The sequence below is a fragment of the Zosterops lateralis genome, assembly GCF_965231275.1.
Source record: "Zosterops lateralis genome assembly, chromosome: 2".
Lineage (NCBI taxonomy): Eukaryota > Metazoa > Chordata > Aves > Passeriformes > Zosteropidae > Zosterops > Zosterops lateralis.
This window is the reverse complement of record NC_139763.1, coordinates 63,459,104-63,484,370: the sequence shown is the minus strand read 5'-3', so window position 1 is coordinate 63,484,370 and position 25,267 is coordinate 63,459,104. Positions and strand designations below refer to the sequence as shown.

Genomic DNA, 25,267 nt, shown 5'->3' with positions numbered 1-25,267 from the left:
CCTTCCTGCTCCTGCACAGGATGATTTTTACAAGGTATGCTTGGGTACAGTCCTTCTTCACTGAGAACTTATATGGGATAATTTTATGAAACAAGGAGCTTATAAATCCAATCCAACATATGTTGATTCTCTGTCCCAGGAGAATACAATGCTCATCCTCACTAATCATCCTGAAACATCTACATTTTCAAAATGTGTTGTGAGCTTTGAGTCTTTGCTGGGAATTTCAATTCTTTTTATCTTTCTGGATGCATTGACATTTCCAAGCTTTGTGCTGTTCAAGGACTCTGATTGCTGGCAACCACCTCTCTTCTTATCTTTTATCTGGAGTACTGGAGACTGGAAATGTAAGACCTCAGCCCTACACTCTCATATGTCACAGGGCATCTCCATCAGCCCATCACTGTGGAATTGCTCTACTATAGCAGGAGATGGAAAAGCCCAGCAGAGCTTCTTGACAGGACTTTTGGATATTTTTAATTGTTTAAGAGCATCACTTTAACAGCCTTAAATCAGTCAGTGCTGACACAGGACTATATTTGTCCTCAAATCCAGAGAGCATTCTCTGCATTTTAATGTCTAGCTTGAGTGTATGCATTTTGATGGTACAGTGAATTTTTAGCAAGAAAATAGGCTTCTTTTTGTTTGGCTCAGATAGGTGAAAGTTTATCACTTAAAGAGCTTGGTAGTGTCATCTGTACCTAGGGATTTACTTGTATGAGCTTTCTCTGTCTGTTGCTATGTGATGACTGCATTTTAAAAGCTTGCATTCTTTTATTGAAAAATCGTGTTTAGGAATGCCAGGCTGCATACAGTAATCATTAGCATGAAGTTGATCTAAAAGTCTATGTGTTGGGGCAGGATTTGCCTAATTTTTATATTTTTTATTTATTTTTATCCACTGCATGGCTGCCCACATTTTGTAGTCAGTTTCACCTGTAGGAATCTGAAACATCCTTGACCTCTGTGGCACTACAGAGAATTTATACATTGGTGCAACAAGGCAAAATTATTCATACTCTCAGGTCCCTACTTTTAGCTGAAACTCTTCAAACACTGATAAAAACTTCCTCACTTGCACTTTAAGAATGGGGATATTAGAATTGCAGCTGCTGCTTTAAATCATACAGGTTTTCATACTACTTATTGCATTTTTTAATGGGAGAAGTAAAAGGCTACACATTTAAGTGAGTGGCTCAAACTTATGTGATGGAGAAGTAACACATTCTTTCCTGAGCCAGAAGAGCAAAGGGGATAGTACAAAGAGGGCTGCCAGGCCACCAGAGCAGTTTAATCTCTCCTTATTTTAGACATGTCCACTGTAATCAGTACCTCAACCCAAACCTTCCCCTGGTGTCTCTGTCTGTACCTCTGTCTGTACCACTAAAGAGAACAGTCCAGGTACTCTGAGACCAAGTGGTGCAACATGGCTTGTGCCTACATGCTAAAACTCTCTTCCTCTTTGCTCCCATGGTGAGTAAACCCTTTTAGACTGGTGTCTCAGACCCTCTTGCCCTCTCTGCCTCTCTAACATGCAGCCTGTAAGTGCTGACTTGTATTGGATTTATGTCATAGAGTGACTGATGCATATTAAACTTTTCCTTAGAACTCAAATTGCAGCATGTATCTTCCTCTCTATCACTGAATGGCTTTCCTTGTTTGGACTTCAGCAATAAGATTTTCTTTCTATCTCCTTTCCTCTCTCTCTTTTGTCCCTTTTTTTGCTCATACATTTCCATATTGCCCACTATTTCTCCTTTTTCTCCTAGTCCTCATGTCCACACCAGTGTATGCTTTCCTTTGCTTCCCTCTTTGTCTTTCCTTGGGTCTGTGCCCACTCCATTTTTCTGTGGTTGCAGAATTGACAAGTTTGCATGATGCCAGAAGTTAGCACCAAAACACAGTTACAGCCATACTCCTAGAACCAAGGATCTTCTTTCGGCATCCAATCTGGTACAAAGACCTTACTCCCCAAGGCATTCATTTTATCAACATCACCTTTCCCTTAGCCTCCTTACTGAGGCCAGGTTTATCCTTCTCTTAAGAAAAGTCACTGCAAGTAGTGCTAGGGGAAGGGAATTAAAGCTTGAAGGACCTTTGGACTGTGGATTCTCCAGAATCAGACGTGAAACTCACCCTTTTTTACCTTATTATTTACAATCCTAGCACCAAGCTTTGGCATACAACAGAGAATTTAAAGCAAAGAACTCTTCCATCCTCTTTAAAAGCCTGTCAGAAATGGAAATCAGGAGCAACTTTAGCAGTGCAAAACATGAAACCACACACTCTTTGAGTGTCTCCACATCACTGGATAAAAGAGAACCAGGCCAAGCCCAGAGGCTGATTATCTGCTTCTCTGCACCCTGTTATTTCACTCCCAGCTCCATTTTGGAGGATGTCAGCACTTCTAGGTGACAGTGTGGGTTTGAGCTGGTCTGGGCTTCTTGGCCTCATCTTTATCCAGCAGTGTAGGAATTGCCATAAAGACTAATGAACAAAGCAGACAAATAATTTGTCTCTGATGCAGAATAAAAAGGTGGTGTGTATAGAAGTATGCTAGATAGCCACAGAGCAAATATAAGCCCCAAGAACATGATGTAACCATCAGAAAATCCATTGTGGTTTGGAGATTTAGTAGGCAAGTAATTTCTTGACAAGGCAAGAAAATAAACCATTGCTGATTTTTCTTTCACTTGAGCTGAAACAACGTGTACAGTTCTAAAGTTCTAACCTCAAGTGGAGGATGATCAGGATGATCAAAGCAAATGCAGACACTGTGCCACAAGTATGTGACATATTTAATCTAGCAAAAATGAAACCAAAAATGTATCCCCTCAACAGTATACCTGGCAGACAGCCTCTAGATGGAGAAAAACAGCTTTGCAAAGTGCAGGAGAGAGTCAAACAGGAGAGTGGGAGCTGGAAAGTTATTTCTTGCCATCAATGCACTGTCACCTGGAAAAGCAGTGTAAAAGGAATCTTTTCTTAAGTAGTGTAACCCTTTTCAGGAAACTCTGATTAGTTCGTGTAGATGGGCATATGGTGATGTTGTTGCTAGCAAAAAGCGTCATTCTCCAGAAGACCTGTTCCAGTGCTGTGTCCCTGCAGTATTCATGAGTGAGAACTAGAAGATTTAAGATGGAATGTGTCCTGCCCAAGTGTAGTTATTTGTAAGACAGAAACAAGGATGGAGCTGATCACCCTGAGCTGCCATTAAAGACAAAGGGAGCAATTCCTGTCAGGATGACTCACGGAGCAGGTGGGGATGCCTTGGCTGACAGCAGCGCTGACCCAGTGCCTGCCCACAGCCAGGGATGCTTGGCTGGTGGGGCGAGTGCTGCTGTGCTGGGGAGAGACCATGGAAAAAAGAGTCAACCTTTGTAAGGACAGGGCAAAATCTATCTGGAGGGGGAGAGACAACCTGAAGCAGTTCTTGCAATGGGGTGCATTGAGGAAACATCAAAGAGCTGGAGCTGGTTTCCTACACCAAAGATCTGGAGAAAATGATGTCTTATCTTGCACTGAATTCTGTGTTAAGAAATGACACCATGTTTAATGTGCTGGAGTGTTTTCTTAAAACATTCTTGGGCTTCCTTCACAGCCCTCAAGATTGGGACATGCATCTCCAGCCAAGATTATCCAAGGTGAATCTCTTGCACTGGAGTTTTATAGCTGACCATGGACAGAGGTACTCGGGGTGCTCTAAGTCCACATGCTCACTATGTGAACTCTTTACATTTCTCTGAACCTTGGACTGTTATGATTTCTATCTAATATGGTTTGTGAAAAGAAAATCATTGCTCTTTAGGGCACTGTCTTGTGGATTTCCACACAGTCACTGTTCAAACTTTAACTTTGTCTTGACGTTCATTCCATATAGGTTTATTGTACACCATAGTATGGTATAGAAATATTGAGGTCTAAATCACCTGACTAATTTTAATTAATCTTGCTTAATTCAGTTCAGGAAGGCATCTGACCATGCCAAGACACGACTACATGCTCATGAATTTGAATTTCTTAAGAGTTATGCTTTTCATACTCACTTCTCTTCCTATTCAGACTTACTTTTTTACCTCTCTCGTCCCACAGAAATAAAGATAATTATCAACATCCTTTTCTATGTTTCTTGGGTTTGGACACTCACTTGCTAAATACTCTGCTTGGAGTTTGACAATCTAGCAGCAGTGCAGTTTGTATCTTATTTTATATTTTTCCACAGTTGCCAGAGGCAGCTGGTCAATCCCACAGTGCCTGAGCAAAAGTCCCCAGAGCAGCAGAACAATCTGACTCTGTTCTGTTACCATCTCCACTTATGGTACACCTTTTCTGAAACAATAAAATTTGATTGCTTCTTATATATTTGTGTATGAGAAGATATAAGACTGTCTTCTACTGGAAGATTATATTGGCCTTAAAATCAATTTCAATTTCTCATGAGTCCTCAATATAATTTTATTTCATCTTTATTTTTGGGTATTACATTTTCATCAGTTCATTCTAATTTAAAGATTGGAATTCTCCTGATGCCCTCCACAATGATAAATTAGTTGTAATTGGGAACATTGCCTTTGATTACCATCAAAGGGAGCCGGTTTAATTTTAAATATTTTAATAGGAACCTTATACTTTCTTTAGTGAGGTTTTGAAGGGTTTGAATTTCCCTAGATCTCTTTCTTTTCCTCATACAAATGGAAACGTTCAGGACTGCCAGTGTGCAGAATTTCTCAAAATGCAATGTCAGCCTTACACTGCTGCTCTTACACTCCTGTTTATGCATGCTGGTAGTGCTTTCACAGAACACAGACATTTGCATTTTGGGAAGGGGCACGTCCACATATGGGAGTGATGCTTTGTGACAGCTTTCTGCTTTCCTCTGAAGGTGTGAACCTTCCAATAGCACATTTGATCTGACTGACAACAGATTTGATGTTTTTTTCTTACTACACTGTGGTCTGAGAAGAATCTGTGGAGCCCACCAGCCTGCACAGCACAAAGTAAGAAACATTATTTGGCTATACCAGCATCAGGCCAAAAACCTGTTCTTAATTTCACAGCTGTCAGTAGAGTTTTTTGAAATCTTTTCCACAAGTTTTTCCCAGGTATGAAAAATAGACAGCTTGTCAACTTATTAAAAAAAGACAGCATCAAAGGTTTTACTTGTCACCTCAGGTCAAAGGGAGAGTCACAATGAAACTGGAAGCAGAAATTTTCTCATAATAGGGATGTCAAGCAAAATTTAGGAAGATGTAGGACAAGAGGTATTTGGGTTTGAATTCTCCCTAACTGAAGAATGTTCATCAGTGCAGGTATAAATTTTGATACATCACTTAGGGGACAAGTTTCACTTTCTTATACTTCAGATCTACATTACAATTTCATGATGAAGTAGAGTTAGTCCTGAATTTGTTCTTTTATTAAATCCATTACTGAGATATTAATGGAAAAAGGTTATACAGGAAATGTCAGTTTTGAGAGGTTTGACACTGATTGCTAAATATGTATTCTTTGACTTTGCAAATCTATGCTCATGTACATAAATATATAAACAGATAAAAAATTAAAAAATTATAAAATAAATAAATATGAAACTGTGTATGTTCCTGCACTTTTATACATACATATATATATATATATATATGTATGTATGTATGTATGTATATACTTAACTTTCTTACTTACTATGGTAAAAGTATTTTATTTTTCTGCTGCTGTCTTTAATTACTGGATGTGAAGTATAAAATCCAAGATGAATAAATCACAGAATCACAGAATGGATTGGATTGGAAGGCATCTCTGGAGATCATCCCATCCAACACCCCTGCTAAAGCAGGCTCACCTGGAGCATGTTACTCAGGATTGTATCCAGATGGTTTTTGAATATTTTCGATGCAAAGACTTGTCTGGACAGTCTGTTCCAGTGCATGGTCACTTGCACAGTAAAGAAGTTACTCCTTATGTTCACATGGAACTTCTTGAACATTGGGTTCTGCCCATTGCCTCTTGTCCTATTGCTTGGCACCACCAAGAAGAGCCTGGCTCCATCCTCTGGTGTCTCCAGGTCAACAACATAATTTAGCAGAAAATCCAAATTTTTTATGTTCTTCCCTTTGTTACTTGATTACTTGAAGAAATAAGGAATCAAGATGGCACTCTGAAGGAAAGTATATTATAGTACTGCGTGATGGTGATGATAATGCCTGTTGTAAGCCAGAAATTAAATATCTTGAAATGTAATGTTGTGTGAAACACCAAGAAAGTTCTTGGCTGTGACACACAGTCTAAGCAACAGAGGCATAGTTCATTGTGACTCCTGAGGCTCCTTCCTGGTACAGCAGTTCAAAGTAGACAAAATTCTGAAATTGAGATTTGGCTATGACTTTCCATTCACAGAACACAGAATCACAGAATACCTTGAGTTGGAAGGGACCCATGAGGATCATCAAAGTTCAACTCCTGGCCCTGCACAGGACAGGAGTCACACCCTGTGCCTGAGAGCATTGTCCAAATGTTTCTTGAATGCAGTCAAGCTTAGTTCTCTGACCACTGCCCTGGGGAGCCTGTTCCAGTGCCCAACCAGCCTCTGGGTGAAGAACCTTTTCCTGATATCCAACCTAAACCTCTCCTGACTCAGCTTCTTGCCATCTCCTTAGTTCCTGTCACTGGTCACAGAAGTGAAGAGATCAGTGCCTACCCCTTCTCTTCCCCTCACAAGGAACTTGTAACTGCAATGGGCTCTCACCTCAGTCTCCTCCAGGCTGAACAGAACAAGTGACCTCAGCTGCTCCTCACACAGCTTCCTCCTAAAGGTCCATCACCACATTTGTAGCCCTCCTTTGAACACTCTCTAATAGCTCCATGTATTTCTTACATTGTGGCACCCAAAACTGCCTCCAGCACTTGAGGTGCCCCAGTGCAGAGCAGAGCAGGACAATCCCCTCCTTGCCTGGCTGCTGATGCTGTGCCTGATGTACCCCAGGACAAGGCTGTCCCTCCTGGCTGCCAGGGCACTGCTGACTCATATTCAACTTGCCACTGATCAGAATCTCCAGGTGCTTTCCTAAGGTGCTGCTTTCCAGACTCCCATTCCCCAGTCCATCCATACATCCAGGTTTGCCTCTCCCTAGGTGCAGAATTTGGCACTGGTCTTTGTTAAACTTCATATAGTTGGTGATAGCCCAGCTCTCTAATTTGTCAAGATATTTCTTTAGGGCTTCTTTGCCTTCAAGGGAGTCAATAGCTCCTCCCAATTCCTGGAAATATATATAGTATAGATATACTAAAAATAGTATTCCTCACAGAGGTTTCATAATTCCTCTGATTTTTGTAGCTTTCTGAGAAAGTCTCTGGCATTCATGCCCTGACTGTTGATTTCTCTTTGCCAAGTGACCCTGCTTCCCTATGAAAAATGCAGCTGAGTCAGTCGTAGCCATGCTCAGCTCAATATTTCCCCTCTGATTCTCTGCTCATTGGACTTTCAAGGTAAGAAATTTGTCATATATCTGAGCAGAGAAGGGGAGAGGGAAGATGGGCAGGTGCCAGGGTATTCCTGATGGCCAAGCAGCTCAGGAATGGTTACTGTTATTGCTCCTTCTCTTCTGATCAGGTACAAATCCTCTGTCAACACATTGAACACCAAAGCTACCTCCAAAGCTACCTTACCCATGTGGGCCCTGTCCTTAGATGAGGTAAAAATTGTAAGGGTGGAAACAGCAAGGTATGCTAGACCAGGAGAGGCATAGGAGAGGAGATGTTTTGGTTTGGCAGCTTCCTTTTATCAGTGGGTTTCTCTGAATCAATCTTGCTAGCTTGGCTGAATGGGTAGCTCTGTGTGCAGTCTTGCTCTAGAACATGTCTTAAAAGAGCACAGTTGCCTAAGGATTTTCACTCAGAAATCCTGTAGCTTTTAAAAGCTCTTACTGATGGCTTATTCAGGGAAAAAAGGACTTATTTGGGTAGTGGTGTTGGGAAAAGCTTGTTTAGATGTACTCTGTCTTTGCCTCAGCATGCTGGTGACCATGGTGTCAGCTCTGTTGATGATGGGTTAGAAGTAGCTCCACACATGGGTATTTGCAGTGCCTTGGAATAAAGCTGAGAGACACCTCTGTCATGAATGGTGACTTTGAGGGCCTGATTTTTTTCATGGCTTTGGATAATTCCAAGATAATATGTGGGGAGACAGCAATAACACTTTTAAGTAATAAGAATGTTTTGGCGCTTGCCACTGTAAAGTTCATCACTGGAATTGGTATCTGAAGCACATCCAGCCTTTCCATATTTTTTCTCTCTCACAGCACAACCCAAAGAACATGTTCTTCTCCCCATTGCCAGGCTGCCTGTGTCATGTCCTCTGGTGCTGCTGAGCTTTGCTGATTTTGAATCAGGTCTCCAAGATCCCTCCAGACAGACCATGCAAGCTCTAGATCAAATGGTCAGAAAACAGCAAGGGACACCACAGACCATGTAAGTAGTCCTTGAGCTCATCTTGCTCCTTTCAAGCATGAAGATGGATTCTCTCTGTGAGAGCATGGGCTGCTGCTTGCTCTGGGATGGCCCTGACAGTAAATGTCACAATGAGAGATGGTTCTTCAGGTGGGCATCAGCTCCTCTGTCTTTGGGTGTTGGCTTGAATGCCCCATTCTTTTGAGAATGGGGTAACATTCTCCTATGCCGTTCTCAACTGGGAATACGCCCATCCACTCTTACATTTCCCAGGGCAACCTTCACATACATAGTCCAGCCAGCTCAGGTGTAACTAGATGTCATTAGGAATTTGGAGGGAAAGGAACTGGGAAATGACCGATCTGCAATTGTACGTGGCACTAACAAGTCAGTGGAGGTGGTATGGCCAGACATATCACTTGGGTGTATCATGAATGCTGGTGACCTGCTGGAGCATGTCCTTACCATCTGGTCTCTGCACCTGGTTTTCCTTTCCATGGCAACCAGGACACACAAGCATGGGAAGGGCTGAGTTTGTGCTGGTGTGGAGTCAGGTGTATCTGGACTGTTCTCAGGCAATAGGAAGGTTCACATACCTGACTGGCCACAAGGCATTCTTCTTCCCAGCTCCACAGACTGGGCCAGTGACTGTGTTCCTGTGAAAAGCTGGGGTAGCAGCACTGAGTTGAGTGCTCTACACACCACCTCCACTTCTGGAGGATCCATGTGTGCCTGTGCTGCTGATAGCAGCTTTACCAGGGAAATTCTACAAGTTTCAATGTCTTTAGTGGTTAGGTGAGGGAGATTCAAAATTAAGAAATGAAAAAAAAGAAGCCTACCTGAGAGCACTGGTTTTTAGAGCATATTCTCATTCATTATCTGCATTTGTATTTTCTTTTTTAGTGGCGAGGGACCACCAAAAGAGATTGATTCAGCTGCAGTAAGAAAGATTAGAAGACATATGATGGCTGATTCTTGAACTGGATTATTTTTCTCATTCTTTCTGGATTGTTTGTACTTATAGTTGCCAAAAAAGTTAACTTACAACATGACAGGAGTATCTCATTGATGAGCAAAACATCCTTAAACATCCTGAAACTCTGGTGAGACACTATTTGCAAGGAGAAACTAAACACAAGAAGGTATTTATCTGTTATGGAAGGCTTTTTGGGCTGGACATCAGAAGGGTCCTGCAGCTGGCCCTGCCAGAGACAGTCAGGCTCCTTGCCTCCAGAACTGAAAGCTAGTGATAATGTAAGAAAAATCTGCAGAGAAGAAAGATTCCCCCCTTCAGGGGTTCCTTTGCCAAAATTTTTGTAATGAAACGTAGCTCCATGCTGAATGAATCATCCCCAGTTGCATCTACCATGGCTGCTCAGAAGACATAATATCATCCAACAGTTAACATGCTCAGCATCTCAACATCTGGAAGTGCAGACAGCAAATATGACCAGCAAACCTGCCAGCCACCACTCTGAGCATTCAAGCTTTGAGTGACACAATATGAGAGGAGGACCAAGGTACAGAGTTTTATTTCTCAGCTTCAGAAAGAAAGGCTTACATTTTGCTCCTGTGAACAGGAATATGACTTGTGTGACCACATCCATGCATTAGACAGCTTCATCCTTTCAGCTCTAAAATCAGAAGGAGAAGCAGTTGTGGAATTCTGGCCAGTTTTTCTGAAAGCCAGAGAGGGAAACTGGGACAAAGAAAGTTATATAAGTTCTTTGGCCTCCTTAAACTGTTGACTGGTGGATAAACAGATGTAGCTACATAACATCAGCTGAATGCAATTAAATATACTGCTTGTCTTTGCAGATGTCCAGGAAGGTTCCTGTATATACACAGCACAACATGTGAGAGGGACAGGGCTGCGCACCCTGTTGAGACAGTCATAGTGCCTGGCAAGTCATGCTCCATGCTTGCCAGGAAGCTGAAGCACCTCAAAAATACTGGACTCTCTCAGGAAATCTGTGCTTGCACATCATTTACACTGTCTTTTAAATAGGCCATCATTTAAACTGCCTCAGAACGCAGGAATTCAAAACACTATCCCAGGAATGGTATCACTGTTGAAACGGCATCTGACTCCTCTTGTCTGTGATTATACTTGGTTGTTTTGGATAGACCTTATTTCCACTCCTATCAGCAGCCACTTATTCCTATGTTGTCCATCCTAAAGGAGCAAGAGAAGTGTCAACAACTCTAAGATGGAAAAAAAATCTGATGTCTGCTCTGCTACCAGCACAGTGTGCTGTTGTTGCATGAAGGAATAGGCACCTCAGAAGGAGATGCTGATCAGCAAAATCTGCACCCTCTTCTCCCAGCACACTTAGGAACCAAAGCAAAATATAAGCTATGGTGACAGGATGTATGTTGAGGAAGGCAAAAGATGTATCATGAAAATTAGTGGGATAATGAACTGATTAAAATAAAACAAAAAAAAGCATAGAATGATAGAATGATTAGAGATCATCTAATTTCAATCTCCCTACTGTGATCAGGGATACATTTCATTAGACCACTGGGCTCAAAGCTCCATCCAGCCTGGCCTTGAACACTTGCAAGGGTGGAGCATACACAACTTCTTTAGGCAACCTTTTCCAGTGCCTCACCACCCTCAGAGTAAAGAATTTCCTCTTAATTTCTAATCTAAACCTGCCCTCTTTCAGTTTCAAGCCTTTTCCCCTTGTCATATCACTGCATCGTCAAAAGTCCCTTTCCAGCTCTTCTGTATCCTCCTTAAAGCATTGGAAGCTGCAGTAAGATCTCCCTGGAGCCTTTTTTATTCCAGACTGAAATACCCCCAACTCTCTCAGCCTTCAGTCTTCATGAGAGAGGTGCTCCAGCCCTCTGATCATCTTCATGGCCCTTCTCTGGACTTGATCCAACAGGTCCAAATCTTACTTGTGTTAGGGGCCCCAGAGCTGGACAGAGCTTTCTTGGAGGGATCTCATGAGAGTGGAGTAGAGGGGGAGGATCACAGTAATGAAATGCTCCCCTGCTCACTGAGACACCACTCCACTGGGCAATCACAGCTACACGTGGCTGCAAACTGGGGCTTAAAAGTTGAGGTGAAGAGTGGCATATTTTGTGAAAAGAGAATATTGTGGCATTTCCTTCTGCTGTCTCTCTGTGACTCTAACATAGCTTTGAACTGAAAAATTAACTTTGTCTAGAAGTACCCAGGGTTCCCTGAATGACAGGAAAACGTGCATATGAAAGTAGATCGTTTGCTGCTGCTTTAAGGTCCCAGTCACTTAAAGATTTCATTTCCTCTTCTTATATCTCCTTCAAGCTCACAAGTTTACTGTTGCTTTAACTTTCTATGCACATAGCTATTCTTAGATTCTGCCTCCTTGAAATTCGAGGAAACATATCAAAGTACTTTTTAAGGGGAATGTGGTCCCTTGAGGGACCTAGAGGCATTGCTAGCAATTTAACTGTCAGGAGCTTTATTTTTTAGAACAGATATGTTGGTGCTTTTTTAACTACATTTTTTACTATGATAGTGAAGTGAAGAACCCTAATCTTCAGCTCTGTGAGTAGAGACATGCAAGAGCAGTAAATGGAGAAAAGGCAGTAAACAGGAACGTGGCATGTTATACAAGTGTTGTTGAAACTTCATGAGAAGACCCCTAACAAGAATGGTCTTGAATCCTTTCATAAGTAAATCATAATCTAAAAATTCTATTACTTTATCTGCACCTCAGATTTTGACTCATGTTCCCCTCTATTTTGTCAGTAAAGTGAATAAGGCAGCAGGATGTTCTCACACCTCCAAGGACATTTCAGTCTTGTGAAATAATGGCCCACTTAGAGAAGCTCAGTATCTGTTTCTTGTTCCTTCTCCCCTGGCCTCAGAGGAGATCCCTAGTTAGACGTGCGATCAATAAAAAACGTATCTGCAGACACAAGTAAATCTAGTTTATTAAAACACAGGTCTGACAGTTAATTCAATTGCCAACAAAGTTGTAGCGTGGTCAATACAAAAAAAGTGACTTTATAAGTGAGATACATACATCCTCTAAATGCAAAATTATCTGATAATGGGATGCACTGACAGACACAGACAGAAGCATGTTGGTGAGTTTAGACTGTGGCTAAATTTTTGCATTCTCTTGCAGTATTTGAAGTGTCTCATGAGAGGCTTCAAGCTTGTCACTTGTTGCTGCTCAGGTCTTCTCCTGACAGGTGAAAACCACAGAAAAAGAGTTTGCCAATTTTTTTCCAATTATGTGCCCACTATACCTGCACAGTTACCATCTCAATCATATCTCCATTGCAAACCACTGCTAATATTCCCTTTTTCATCAACAGCATGGGATCAAGGAGTTCATGTGGCATCATTAAGTCAGCCCTCAATTGTGCTGCTGCATTATTGAAATAAGGATTTGGAGCATGAACTTTAGTGAAGACTTCTGATAAAAATCTGTGTTTGCATCAAAGGCAGCTTCAAGTGACTGAAGTAGATTGAACATAACCCTTAGATAGCGAAGAAAAAAAAATGTATCTTTCCCAGTGATTTGCCAAGCACTTTTCCACCTGACCAACAATGATTTGTTTTCTGCATATTTCAGACAGAACTAAAAATAGCTTGCTGCTGTTATTTTTGTTTGGGAGCAATAACATTTAGTTTATGGAATTCTTTCTCCATAAAAAGTTCAGAGCATTGAGAAGTATCTTCACAGAGAGAAACCTTCCTTTGGTTGAATTTTACGGTGAGGCTTTCGACATTTTTTTTTAGTTTTCATATAATCCCAGCTGCTTTCTTGGAAAATATGACTAAACTTCTTGTCTGTTCTTAGTAAAAGATGAGGTAATTAAACCCAAAATCTAAATATGGTCTAACTGACTTTGGAGCCTGTTTTCACTTAGGTCTGATTTTTAGAAAACATATTTCAGAAAATATTCAGTGACTTACAAATACAGCCAGCTATTTGATGAAATTTTCCGAAGTACACATAGGAGTAGATTCTCATTGCTTTCTAAAAAAGCTCCTCTCCACTTTCTCTGCTGCCCATCTTTCCTCTTGTACCTGGGTTAATGCTTCCTTGTTGCATTCCTTCATGTTTGATGTAGGAAATTCAAACTAACAGGAAGTTAATCCTATGAAAAAAGGGATCAGTTTCCTCCTCAGAGGAGACTGAAGATGAGGGATTGGGAATGCCTTTGGCAGCAGTTTGCTGTCAGACTGGTTGACCTGTGCAGAGGAAACCACTCCCTAGCTACCTTTTTGGACCAAAATAATTTTTAAAGTTTTTCTTAAGATCCCTGCATGCATGGGAATGGAATTTCTTAGCCTCAGCTTTGTGAAAAGCACTGGAAATACTGGGCATAAAACCAAAGTGTTGCAATGACCTTGAAGGAATTGACACCACACGAAGAGCTGCAGGATGCAGCCCAGTGCTCCGGGCACCCGCATCCTGCCCTCACTGCCAGCAATCATCTTACTCACAACACTCCATGATGATGCCACTTGCTTGAAATCATTCTTTCACTTGGCAACCCGTGAAATCTTAAGCAGAATACCTTGGTGGCTGGCTCCGAGTGGAAAATTTAAAAATGTTAGTGACTTCTGAGCAGCCTGAGCCAGTGCAGGGTCCTGTTTGCCTCTCTTCCTGTTTTTTAAGTCAGGCTCAGTAGAAAGCATCAGTGATGCGTTACATTTCTTTAATGTGCAACCCCTTTGCCAGTGTTTGCATGGGGAACTGGCAGGGTGCTGTGAATGTGCAGGGAATCACAGTGTCTGAATGCCTGCACATGCAGGGAAATGGAACACTGAGAGGGTCAGGCACAGACACTGAAGTGGTCAGGTGAGCAATTTCCCTTTCAAGTCACTCAGTATTGTGAAATGAAATAAAAGGACTCCAGTAGCAGGGTGAATTCCTTCCAATGCCTTGTCCCGGGGAGGTTGTACAACAGAGGTATCTCTATCCTGCTAAACAGAAGACAACAAGGGATCATTACCAGCCACGTGACCTCTGATCATGCTGATTCAGTTTTGGTCACCCACAAAGAGTTCTCTCCCAGAGACTTCTGCTGCAGAGATGCCTGACAGTGAACAGCAGAGCTGCAGGCTGGCCAGCAGCACAGCACATAACCTCTCTCATTGAACAGTATGAGCCCAGTCTAGAGATCCCATCAGGAACTGTATACACACTGCTTTGCAGTTCTGCACCAGCTACCTGCAGCACAAACTTCTGATTTTTGCTTTGAAATTTTCAGCAGTAAAGTAATAGAGGAAGGGATTGAGGCAGCTGTTCATGTCAGCGAGGCAGAGAGTGACCACCAGTGCCTTGTGCAGGCTGGCCTGGCTGCAGCTGCTGTACATCAGGTGGACAGTTCGCAGGATGTGATATGGCAGGAAACAGATGAGGGAGAGGATGAGAGTGATGATAATGGTTAACAGTGCCTTCCTGTGACAGATTGCCCTCCTGCTCTGTGAAGCTCTGGACTTGAGCAGTGCTCTGATGGCGAAGACATAGCAGAACACAATTGTGCTGAATGGCAGAATGAAGCCCACGACGAGGACGAAGCTGTTCACCATGAGGAGCCTCTGCGTGCTGGAGGGGTGGAGGTCCAAGCATTTGACTGGATTGCTATAGCCAGCAATTTTCTTGTCTAACAGAGGGCTGGCAGCTGCCAGCACGAAGATCCATATGGCCACACAGGTTATCCTGGCATACTTTGTGCTGTTCACTTTTCCAAGTTTGAACGGGTGGACGATGGCTATGAAACGAACCACGCTGAGCACGGTGAAGAAATAAATGCTTCCGTACATATTCATGTAAAAGGTGTAAGTCATGATCCTGCAGAGGATATCACCAAATATCCAACGTGATCCCAAGAGGAAATATGAGGCCCGAAAAGGCAAAGTACTCACAAACATGAGGTCTGAAATAGCCAGGTTCTGCATGTAAATGTTTACTGAGGTCTTTTGTGAAGTCTGGAAGAAAACATAAATGGAGACGCTGTTTCCAACAGCACCAAGGAAGAAGATAAAGACATACATGATAGGATAAATTACTTGTTTGAAGCCATCAACTGTACAATTGGAGGAGCTGTTAGTGAAGCTGCCATTTAGAGCCACCTTGGAAATATTCGTAGTCTGAGCCAGCGTCTCCATTTTTCTGCCAAAGTGAAAAGAAGTGGTGTGAGTGCTGGGTTACAGGCTGGGCAGGGAGTTTGGCTATTTGGGACTATTTTACTGAGAGTAGAAATTGCAAGATGCAGACAGCAGTGGGAAGTAAGGGTTTGTTAATGAGTAATTACTTGTGATGTCCCAGTAAAAACACATTTCAAGACACAAAGCCCCAAGTAAGCTCTAATGAGTTTCAGTATTACAGCGGCTGGTTGTTGTCTCAGCCTGTAAAAGCACTGCCTTTTAGAGGTGCTATGTGTGTGTTTTAATGACAACTCTCTGATCCTTGCTGTGCAAAACAAGCCAACTTGCTGTCAGCCATTTTGTGGCAGGGAAGTTTTGAGTCCCCAGTCACCTACCATGGAAACATCAAAACCTGATCAGAAAAGAAATCACTGCCCACTGCTAGGCCTGCATTTCAAATTAGAATGGAAAGCCAATATAACTGAATTTGCTTTTTGGAACCAGGGAAATTTTTCTGGTATGTTTTTGGCAGTATTTCCTGAGCAATATAAGATGTATTTTGATACATGTAAAAATTAAGGACATTTTGACCTTAAACACTATGCAAACACCGTGCTAGTTATGGACGGTTCTTTTTTTAACTCCCTCCTCCTTGCACTGTATTTCTTCTTTCTTGTTAATTTCTGGTGGCTTTTTATGTCTCTTTTTGTGGGGCCTTTGCTTCATGAACCACTCTCTTAACTCTTATGTGCTCAGCTGTTCTGCACCAGTCAGTCATCCACACACACTGCAGCTTCCAGGACAGCCCACATTTGGAGCCCTAATGAAAATGGCCTCTGAGAAAATGGGCTGTGTTCACAGAGAGAGGCATTTTTCCTCCTGTGAGGCTATAATTCAATCAAATCAAAACCACTCACCAATAAAACACTCTAAATAATAGATTTTTTTTTTCTCTTATTAGTGTCTATTTCTTTTCTGAACTCTTGATTTCTTATTTCTGCTGTCCTGCAGCTAGTAGTATTTTCAAAGGAAGATGTCAGTATTGTTTCTTGTTTGACAGTGGGAGCAATTCTCTTCATATCTGCCAATATATTCTAAAGATGGGATATGGAAATTTTTTGCCTAAAAACCACAACTACATGGCATTTCCAGATTCATGGAAAAGGAGCATTTAATTTGCCCCAGTGAGAGTGAAAATGTGCCCATGTATATGACTGCATCCTATCTCTTATTCTGAACCTCACTGGCTTCACAATTTGAAACTATTTGTACAGGTAGAGCCTCCTTGGAGGTAAATTTAGCTTTGCATTTGGATGCTTCAAACACCCAGCTATCCAGTGTGGTATTGCCAGTGTGCTGTAAATGGGAGCTAATCTGCAAACTGAAGCCATGGTGTGGGAGCCTGAGCTATGTTCAGAGCAGGCCATGGTATCTCCAGGGTGATGTCTCAGAATCTGTCTGAGTCCTTTAATGTAGCAACCAGATGTGCCCCAGCAGATGTCTTTTTATCCATTCCCACCGAGATGGGAAGCGTGGGAAGCACAGCTCCAAGCTGGGCTCCCAAGGGGCACTTCATGGATATTGGGTCTCAGCAAAGCCCTGGACTGACTAAACACATGCTCCTAAAGTTAATGTCCTCGTTTGAGATCCTTTTTCTTCACAGAGGAGATGGAGAATATATTCTTCTTAGACACAGATCTTTTGCAATCAAAGGACTTTTAATCGTTTCAGCTTTCTTTACAGAACAACTATCTGACATAGACATTTTCTGCATGGGATCAAAGACCAGCTTTTCTCCAGATAGAATACGATCTCCCAGTTTTGCAAGGAAACATTACAGCCTGAGGTACAGCAAAGGGAAGAGCCCTTCTGATTCTGTTTTCCTGTGGTCCAAGCATCCTTGCCTTCAGAAACCCCAAAACACAAGAAAATATTAGTTAATGGCTCTGCCACCTGTTGAAGCATTGATGTGTGTGAAAGCTATGAGGTAGAGGAGTCAAATGAGGTTAAAGAACTTGGACTGTGGACAAATTCCAAGCCCTGCTCAGCACTACAAGTGATGGATTGTGTCCAGTAATATCTGATGAAGGATGGGATTGGGCAATGAAGACTCAGTTAATGGAAAGCCCTTGGGTCCCTGCACCCTGGGGAGAGCACTACAAACACAGGAGCTGGGATACTTTTGTCAGGCTCCTCATATAAGGGTATCTAGCTAACAATTACCACTAAAGCTATATTTTTTTCTCTAACGCACAAATGCTCCTTGATTCTCTTTCCAGCTAAACCAAGACTAAAAGTGCAATTGAGAAAATTCAGTATCCTCGACCCTGGCAAGAAAATCAATTCTCAGACTCCTTTCCAAGTTATTCAAACACAAGTTTCAAGCTGTTATGGGATGTCCAAGAGAAAGAAGCTGGAGACCAGTCAACTGAAAACTCTTAAAGCATCTTGGTGCCTGCACTCAGTAAAGTGCCAACAGTGGCCCATGCAATTTTCATATGTAGACACTACTGTTAGCTGTGTCTTGACATACAGATCAATGCAGAAACGAAGGTGAAGTGTAAATATTTGACGTGGGACTACCTCAATCGACCATGGAGGATAAGGGGAGAATTTTAGCCTTCCTTGAAAACCCAAGAACTGTTATTAGCCAGCTAAGGTTAGGAGATGGCTCTTAGATATACAGATATGACTTATCCAAAGACAGGCGATAAACTTCATTTTCAGCAAAAGTGTCCAGTGTCCTGGATTAGGAATTAACAGGATGGGTTAAGGGTGAGAGGCTAGACCTATAGGAATTTTCTGTGTCCTCCAAAAGAAGGGAGATTTGCAGTGAGATCTAACAGCCCTATGAAAAATAAAAGGAGAGAAAAGGACAAGCTGAAATGGGATTTTCTCTTCAAGGGTACTGCAAGACTCCTCTGATAGAAATTCTCTAACAGATTTTTTCTATATATGAGTTTCACTGAGGGAAGCTATCAAATAGAAGCAGCTGACACATGTCCTGAGGCTCTGACAATCTCCCTGGCATAAGAGAAGATCAGCTGAGAAAGAAAAAGAAGCCTTTTCTGAAATAATTGCTGCATGAGTAGATTAGATATGGAGTATGGGTGGGTTTTTATTTTTTCTTAATCTCTGTGAAATCTTTAAAAACATTTACAGCTTGATTAGCATGGATTTTATAAATAAATATTTACCTTTCATTGCAAATTACACCTATATTATGAATGATACATATTTATTATAATTTTTTTTTTCTTCTTATCTTAGCCTGACATGAGTGCAATTTTAGGTAAGATTATATCAGACAGATTGTCTTTGCCTAAAGTGAATTTTACCCCCTTAACAAATGGATGGGTGTGCAAGACTGGTAGGAGGCTGATAGAGTAAAAGTAAGAGAAGATTTGTTTAATTGAAGGAAACACTAAACTAATAAAAATGCCCCAAACCTGTCATATTTTAAGCTCAGGATCCAACTGCCTACAAATCCAATATGCTATTTTGAATGCCTGATCAAAACCAAATCTTACATGTAATTCTGCACTGATCTCAAACCTGGAAAAGAGACAGGGCACCCATCAGGCTTGGCATGAGACCAAAACCTGGTGCAAAGGAAACCTCAGAGTCCTGCAGGAGAGAGGATAATCAATAGGAGCCTGTGTTGCCATGCTACCAGCTTTATGGTAATGATACTGTAGGATGCTCCTGGAGGAGTGGCTCTATGCAAGAGGGACTACATAACTCACAACACTGTAAAAATATTGTGGCTGAAGAGAAGCACAACAGGGTTATTGTAGGCAGACTCTAATAATAAAAATATAGTACTAGGAATACACTACTGAACTCCTCACCATGATTACAACAGTTGCCAGAAAACATTAAGTGAGGGTAGAAAGATGAAAGCAGGGATGGGAGGAGGTTTGGGGTATTTTTATAAAGATGCAATGCTGCTGCAGGATGAGATGTTATGTCCATATACAACAACTTTCTGATTCCTAGAATAATTAGTCCTGCAAAAAAATCTGCAACACAAGATGCCATTTGATCTTTAGTGCTGCACAGGACCTTGTTCAAGCAGGTTTTGATGGAGGGAGTTCTGTGCTGTTAATCACAGTAGAGCTGGGCTTGGCAACATTTTGGGACAGGGAAGCAGTACCAGAAGGAAGAAGCCTACATAAATTTGGGGGCTGTTTTTGAAAACAAACAGAAAATTCAACAATCCTACATTCCAAAAGAAATTTTAAGAAATATTGACCCCAATGTCTATCAGTAAAATAGTTACCAAGACTACTATAAGGAAAATACTTTCATTTGGAAAGCAGAAGGCTTGTCAAAATGGGGAGAACAGGAAAATATCTGTATCATGACAGATCAAATGTGGAGAGGAAACCAGGAGCATTAAAGAAAAAAAAAATACAGTGAAGAGCTTCTGGCAAAGGATGTTCTGGGTTGACAGTAAGTTTTGTAAACCTACTGAAAGGTGAAAAACCACTGGGGAAGCACTGGAGAGTTTGATGGCAAAAGATCTCTTAGGAACAAGTTCATAGTGGGAAAAGTCAGGGAATTCACTCTCTCCAACCAAAGATGCCAGGATATTTTCATGGCTGGTGCAATAAAAAGGACAGAGCAGCCAGCTCCACTCAACAAATGTGGGCAGGAAGTATTAAACCAACTAGCTAAGTGATAGTCCAATAAGTAATTGAGACCAGATGGCACTCATATCAGTATCCCAAAGGATCTCAACTGTGAGATTGCTGGCCTAGGCATGCAACCCACCATTGCAATCAGGCACTCTGCCAAGGGACTGATGTGTCATCAGTGCAGCTCTCATTTACCAGAAAGGCTTGACAAGGCAGCTCAAGGCCATGAGCTCGTCATCAGTCCTGGGAGCTACTGACCATCAGGACCATTTTCCTCCTCTGGGATATGTTGGGGGCATCGGTCATGAAGAATGGAGGCACTGAGCTCCTTGAAATGCCAATCTGATGAGCAAAAGTCATTATGTCTTCTGAAAAAGGAGATCCTGTTTGGCTTACCCACTGAAGGGCTGTGGTGACTATGGATGAAGGGGATCCATTGGTCATTTTATACATATATCTGTGGATGTACATATATGGCCAAGGAAGGAGATTTTTCTGCTCTTCTTCACTCTTGTGAGACCCCACCTGAGCACTGCATTCAGCTCTGAAATCCTGACGTAAGAACTTCATGGACCTGCTGGAGATGGCCCAGAGCAGGACCATGAAGATGACCAGAGGGCTGGAGTGCATATTCTATGAAGACAGGCTGAGAGAGCTGGGGCTGTTAATCCTGGAGAAGAAAAGACCCCAGAGAGACATTAGAGCATGTTCCAGTACCTAAAGGGGGCCCACAAGAGACCTTGAGAGGGACTTTTGGCAAGGGCATGTAGTGATAGGACAAGGAGGAATGGAATCCCTGGAAGTGTTCAAGGCCAAGTTGGATGGATCTTTAAACAACCTGGTCTAGTGGAAGGTGTCTCTGCCCATGGCAGGGGGCTTTGAATGAGATGGTCTCTAAGATCCCCTCCCACCCAAACCATTCTATGATTCTATGATATGTGTGCATTTATAGAGTTGCATTTGTTAAAGCCTTCAACATAGCTCTGCAACAAAGGTTTCTTAGCACCTAAGCTGACAGAGAGAGGTGGAAGGCAGGTTCTTTTGTGGTCTGAAAGCAGGCTAAAGTGTAGGAAGCAAAGACGGGGCTCAATAAATAAGCAATGGAGTCATCTAGGTTTTGGTGCTCAGACTAGATTTATCCAGTATCAACAGTCTGGAGATGACAGTTCTCTCTGTTGGCGGATCCCATGCTGGAAGGGTGGCAGAAAAGAATTAGTATATTTTAATGTAAGGTGATGCATGCTGGTGAAAAACAGTCTAAATTGTGCCTAATTACATGAACTTTAAACTGGCTATTGCATTCAGGAAAGGGCATTTGGCATCATTGACCATTTGCTGAAGTCAGTTCTGGACTGGCTACAACAGCAGAAGAAACCAAAATTGTCAGCAAAATAAGGGGCACCATCAAGTAGGGTATCACCTCATATAAAATCTTGATGCATTCCCAAAGTGGACAGTTCTTGTCTCTACACTGAAAACAGAGATTATGGAGTTCAAGAATGTGCAGAGAGAGGCAAGTGAAGTAGTCAGCAGCCCTGGCTACCCTTGTTCTTACAGAGAGCAGTCAATCAAGTCATACAGTATCTCAGCAGAGAATAGGATGGATTTCTGTGCCATGCCTGGACAAAGGACACAATAATTTTGTAGATATATGGTGGAGGGTTGCTGCTGCAAAGGGCAAGGGCTGCTGGGCAGGGCAAAATATGGAATCTCCACTGTCTCTAAAGTTGTAAATAAACTCTCCATTTCCAAGCTGCTTATCTGAGATCTGCTGCTCTGAAACACTGCATTCACTATAACATGAGGAATGACAAAACAACAACTTCATTTTAACAAGATGTTGTCCATATGCAAAGTTAAATAGGGAAGTCAGGCTGTTCAATCGAAATATACAACTTTGCTATGTAAAGTGATAAGTATATAGAACCTCTTTTATGCCAGGAAAAAAAGATGATCTTTGCATCTATCACAGTAAGCTTTTGTCTGAAGAGAACCCCAGACACTTGAGTCTGTTATTACCCAAATAGGAAGGCAATTATAATATCGTTGCTATAGAGGAGATCACTTGCATTTGCTACTGCACTTCCAAGAAAAACAGAAGTTCTCATGTTTTTTTAAAGTTCTCATTGGCTTTTTTGCTAATATTCACTTCATGTTTCAGGAGCAGCATTACCAAGAATAAATGAAAAAAAAATTGCAATATTTAGAATTAACACTAAATTCATTAAAACATGTCATATTATTAACCTTTCTAAATGCACAATAATGAAAAACGTTCAAGAGTCTGACATTTAACACCTTTTATTTTTAAATTTTGCCATAATAAAATGCCATAAGTCAAATACATGTTTTTCATCTAGTTAGAAAACAAGGCTCACTTAATCAGATCCACAACTTCATTGTTATCTTCCATCTGGCAAACAATCCTAGTTACATAAATCTACCCTTTTTTCTGCCAAAGAAATTTCTCAACACCAGCTTTATTATAGAGAAGTTTGGTCAACTATCACTATTTCTGGCAAATAATGCCCTAACTGCAAATAGTAAGAAAGAAAAGTAGGTTGTATTTTAATCATTGCAACCATTTTATCTACAGCTGAGAAAGTAGACAAATCTTGTCTTACCTCAGCTCAATGGCCTTCTGGTGTGTTCAGTGTTTCCTTCTTCTGCTTGCTGTTGCTCACAGACTTCTGGATTTTTAATGAAAAGGAAACCCACAAAACCTTGATGCAAAACCCAAGTGCTGCTAATGCAGAAGCCAAGAAAAACCATGAACAGGGTAAAGGGAAGTAAATCCTGACTGAAAGTTCTTACATATTCTTAAAAGAGAAATGTTCTCGGCTCAAGGAGTGGTGTTAGCAATCACAGGGCAGTCTTTCATTATTTTCACCCAATGAAAGAGGCTTTACAGCTAAATGGCATATGGAGAAGAGTTCTGAATTTCTGTGTTTGAGACCAGACTTCTATATATATGCTCTCATTTGTCAGAGTTGCCCAAAATATTAGTGGGAATGCACAAATAATTTTCCCATGAATCATGAAAGATGCTCTGGGAATTAAGGAGAGGATATTTGGTTTTGTTTACTTCCCAGGAAACACATAAATAACAAAATTGTAAACAGGCTGCTGGGATTTGGTGCATAATCTCATTCAACTTGTAATTCAAGGCTGAGTTAACAAGCTAAGGGACTAATTTTCATTGAATTTTTATAGGAGCAGATAGAGCTCTGCTAGACCATGAGCAAATGGCTGCAGTGAATACCTTACACCCTCCTAAGTTCCACCACCTCTTCGTGGAGCAATGCTGACTGCACAGATGGGTGTTCTGAGCCCACTGCTGTTGTGAAATAGGTTTCTGTCCACACTATAGGTGTAAAAGCTTGATTATTTCTGTTCTTGTATGTGCTGTCAGCATGTGCAGGTGGACCAGACATATCCAAGCACTTTCTGATTGCTGTGCTGTATTTCATATCAGCAGCAGGTCAGGAGTCCACACATGGCTGCTTAGCACAGCAGATGGAGAGTCCAAAAAAACCCAACCTTCTTGCCATCCACACTTGTAGTTATCTACATCCCGAAGTACTTTGGATAAAGATTGTAATCTCTCCTCTATTAACTACTTGTACATGTTAACTTGAGAACAGCCAAAATATTCCTTTGGGTGTGCTCCCCATGTGGGGTCATGGTGGCAAAGTGCAGTGGATGCAAAGACTCCTGTCACCAGACCTCACAAATCCCTGGACCTGCAAACAGCTCTCTTTTTTAGCATGGAGCTGAAAAAGGACATAAAAAACCAGAATAGCTAAGAACTAGTCTATCTCTTTTGGTCTCCAAGGTGGGCACAAAAGGTGATTTTTGACACTTGTCTGTATTTGAGTTGACAAAGCAAAGTCAACTTAAAAAGCTTCCCAGTAGAGACCCACATCAGGTGAATTTTCAAGGTGCAGCACAACAATGAATTTGGACCCTCTTTAAACCACTGTTTGCCAAATCTTTTGGCACCTAAGCCTGTGAAAAAGTGTCCTCTTCCAGCTGTGGTTGTGCTGGTTGCCTTGGTTGCTATTCCAGCTGTTACCCTGTCTGCCAAGGTCTGCCTGCAGAGTGGCTGCTGGGTGCTCCCTAAGCCCACCCAGTTGTTGAGGCAGGTACTGTAAACACCTGAAACGGGATGAATCTTCTCACCCAGGTCACATGGACTAAAGCAGGGTGAAAATCATCCTGTGAGGATCTTTGTGGACAGAGTCTTTTGGGAAAGAGACATGACATGCATCAGGGACTGTGGTCACTTTCAGACAGTGAAAGAGCAACCAAAAGGCAGCTCTGGCCTCAGTCTTTACTTGGGTAATGCCCCAGTAACTCAGACTGCATTTTATCTGCAACTGGCAGAGACTAATTTAGGCATTGCAGTAGCAGTCTGATGACATCCCCATCACAAGGCATGTGGCGATAATCACTTTGGGACTGATAGGCAGGCTGCTCTCAGATACAGAATCAGAGACTGAAACATGCAGAAAAAGTTAAGACATTGATCACATTTTATTTTCCTGAGATATTTTGAGAACATCATTCATATCACCATGTGATATGAATATCTTCATTGCCTGGGTAATTTCCCACATTCACCTTCTTAAACACCCTGCTTTCTGGAGAGTACTGCTTCCTCCCTTTTATAAAGTAATTCTATGTTTTGCTTTTAGCCTGGCTTTGAATAAATGAGGTTGGCTGCCAACTCACCCTGCACCTGATGAGCTAGATCCGGAGTGACTGCTTGGAATTTTTTAGAAACAGTCGCTGTATGACTCAGCTTCCGAGGGGAGTTTATTACATTTCTTACTAATAAAAACTTCAGTAATTCTGGAGAAGACATCTCAGAATATCATGAAGAATCAAAGACTTTCATCACAAGATGCTGCGTGCATATCACATATTTAACAGTTAAGAGCCTAGACTGTTTCTGCATTTTGAGTCCCTAAAATACATAGATATTTGAGGACACAGCAGAGTGCAAAACATGCCTCCAGGCTGCAATCTCCATCCTGACTCTGTCTCTGTTTCCTTTTGCATTTCTGGCTCCACG

General features: G+C 41.7%; 1 protein-coding gene across 2 annotated transcripts; it reads right to left on the bottom strand.

The window, feature by feature from the left end:
• Nucleotides 1-14,626: 14,626 nt before the first annotated feature.
• Nucleotides 14,627-23,050, bottom strand: CYSLTR2 (cysteinyl leukotriene receptor 2; the record flags this gene model as incomplete). 2 transcript variants are annotated; one of them, XM_083855215.1, is made up of 3 exons in its annotated part: nucleotides 22,815-23,050; nucleotides 15,473-15,575; nucleotides 14,627-15,391 (listed from the first exon to the last, which is right to left on the bottom strand). In XM_083855215.1, exons 2-3 carry the CDS (start codon nucleotides 15,569-15,571, stop codon nucleotides 14,627-14,629), a joined length of 864 nt encoding a protein of 287 aa, XP_083711341.1. In that variant the 5' UTR covers nucleotides 15,572-15,575; nucleotides 22,815-23,050. The 2 variants fall into 2 exon arrangements, with proteins under 2 accessions (XP_083711341.1, XP_083711340.1); XM_083855214.1 differs by having other exon boundaries at nucleotides 14,627-15,575.
• Nucleotides 23,051-25,267: the final 2,217 nt, after the last annotated feature.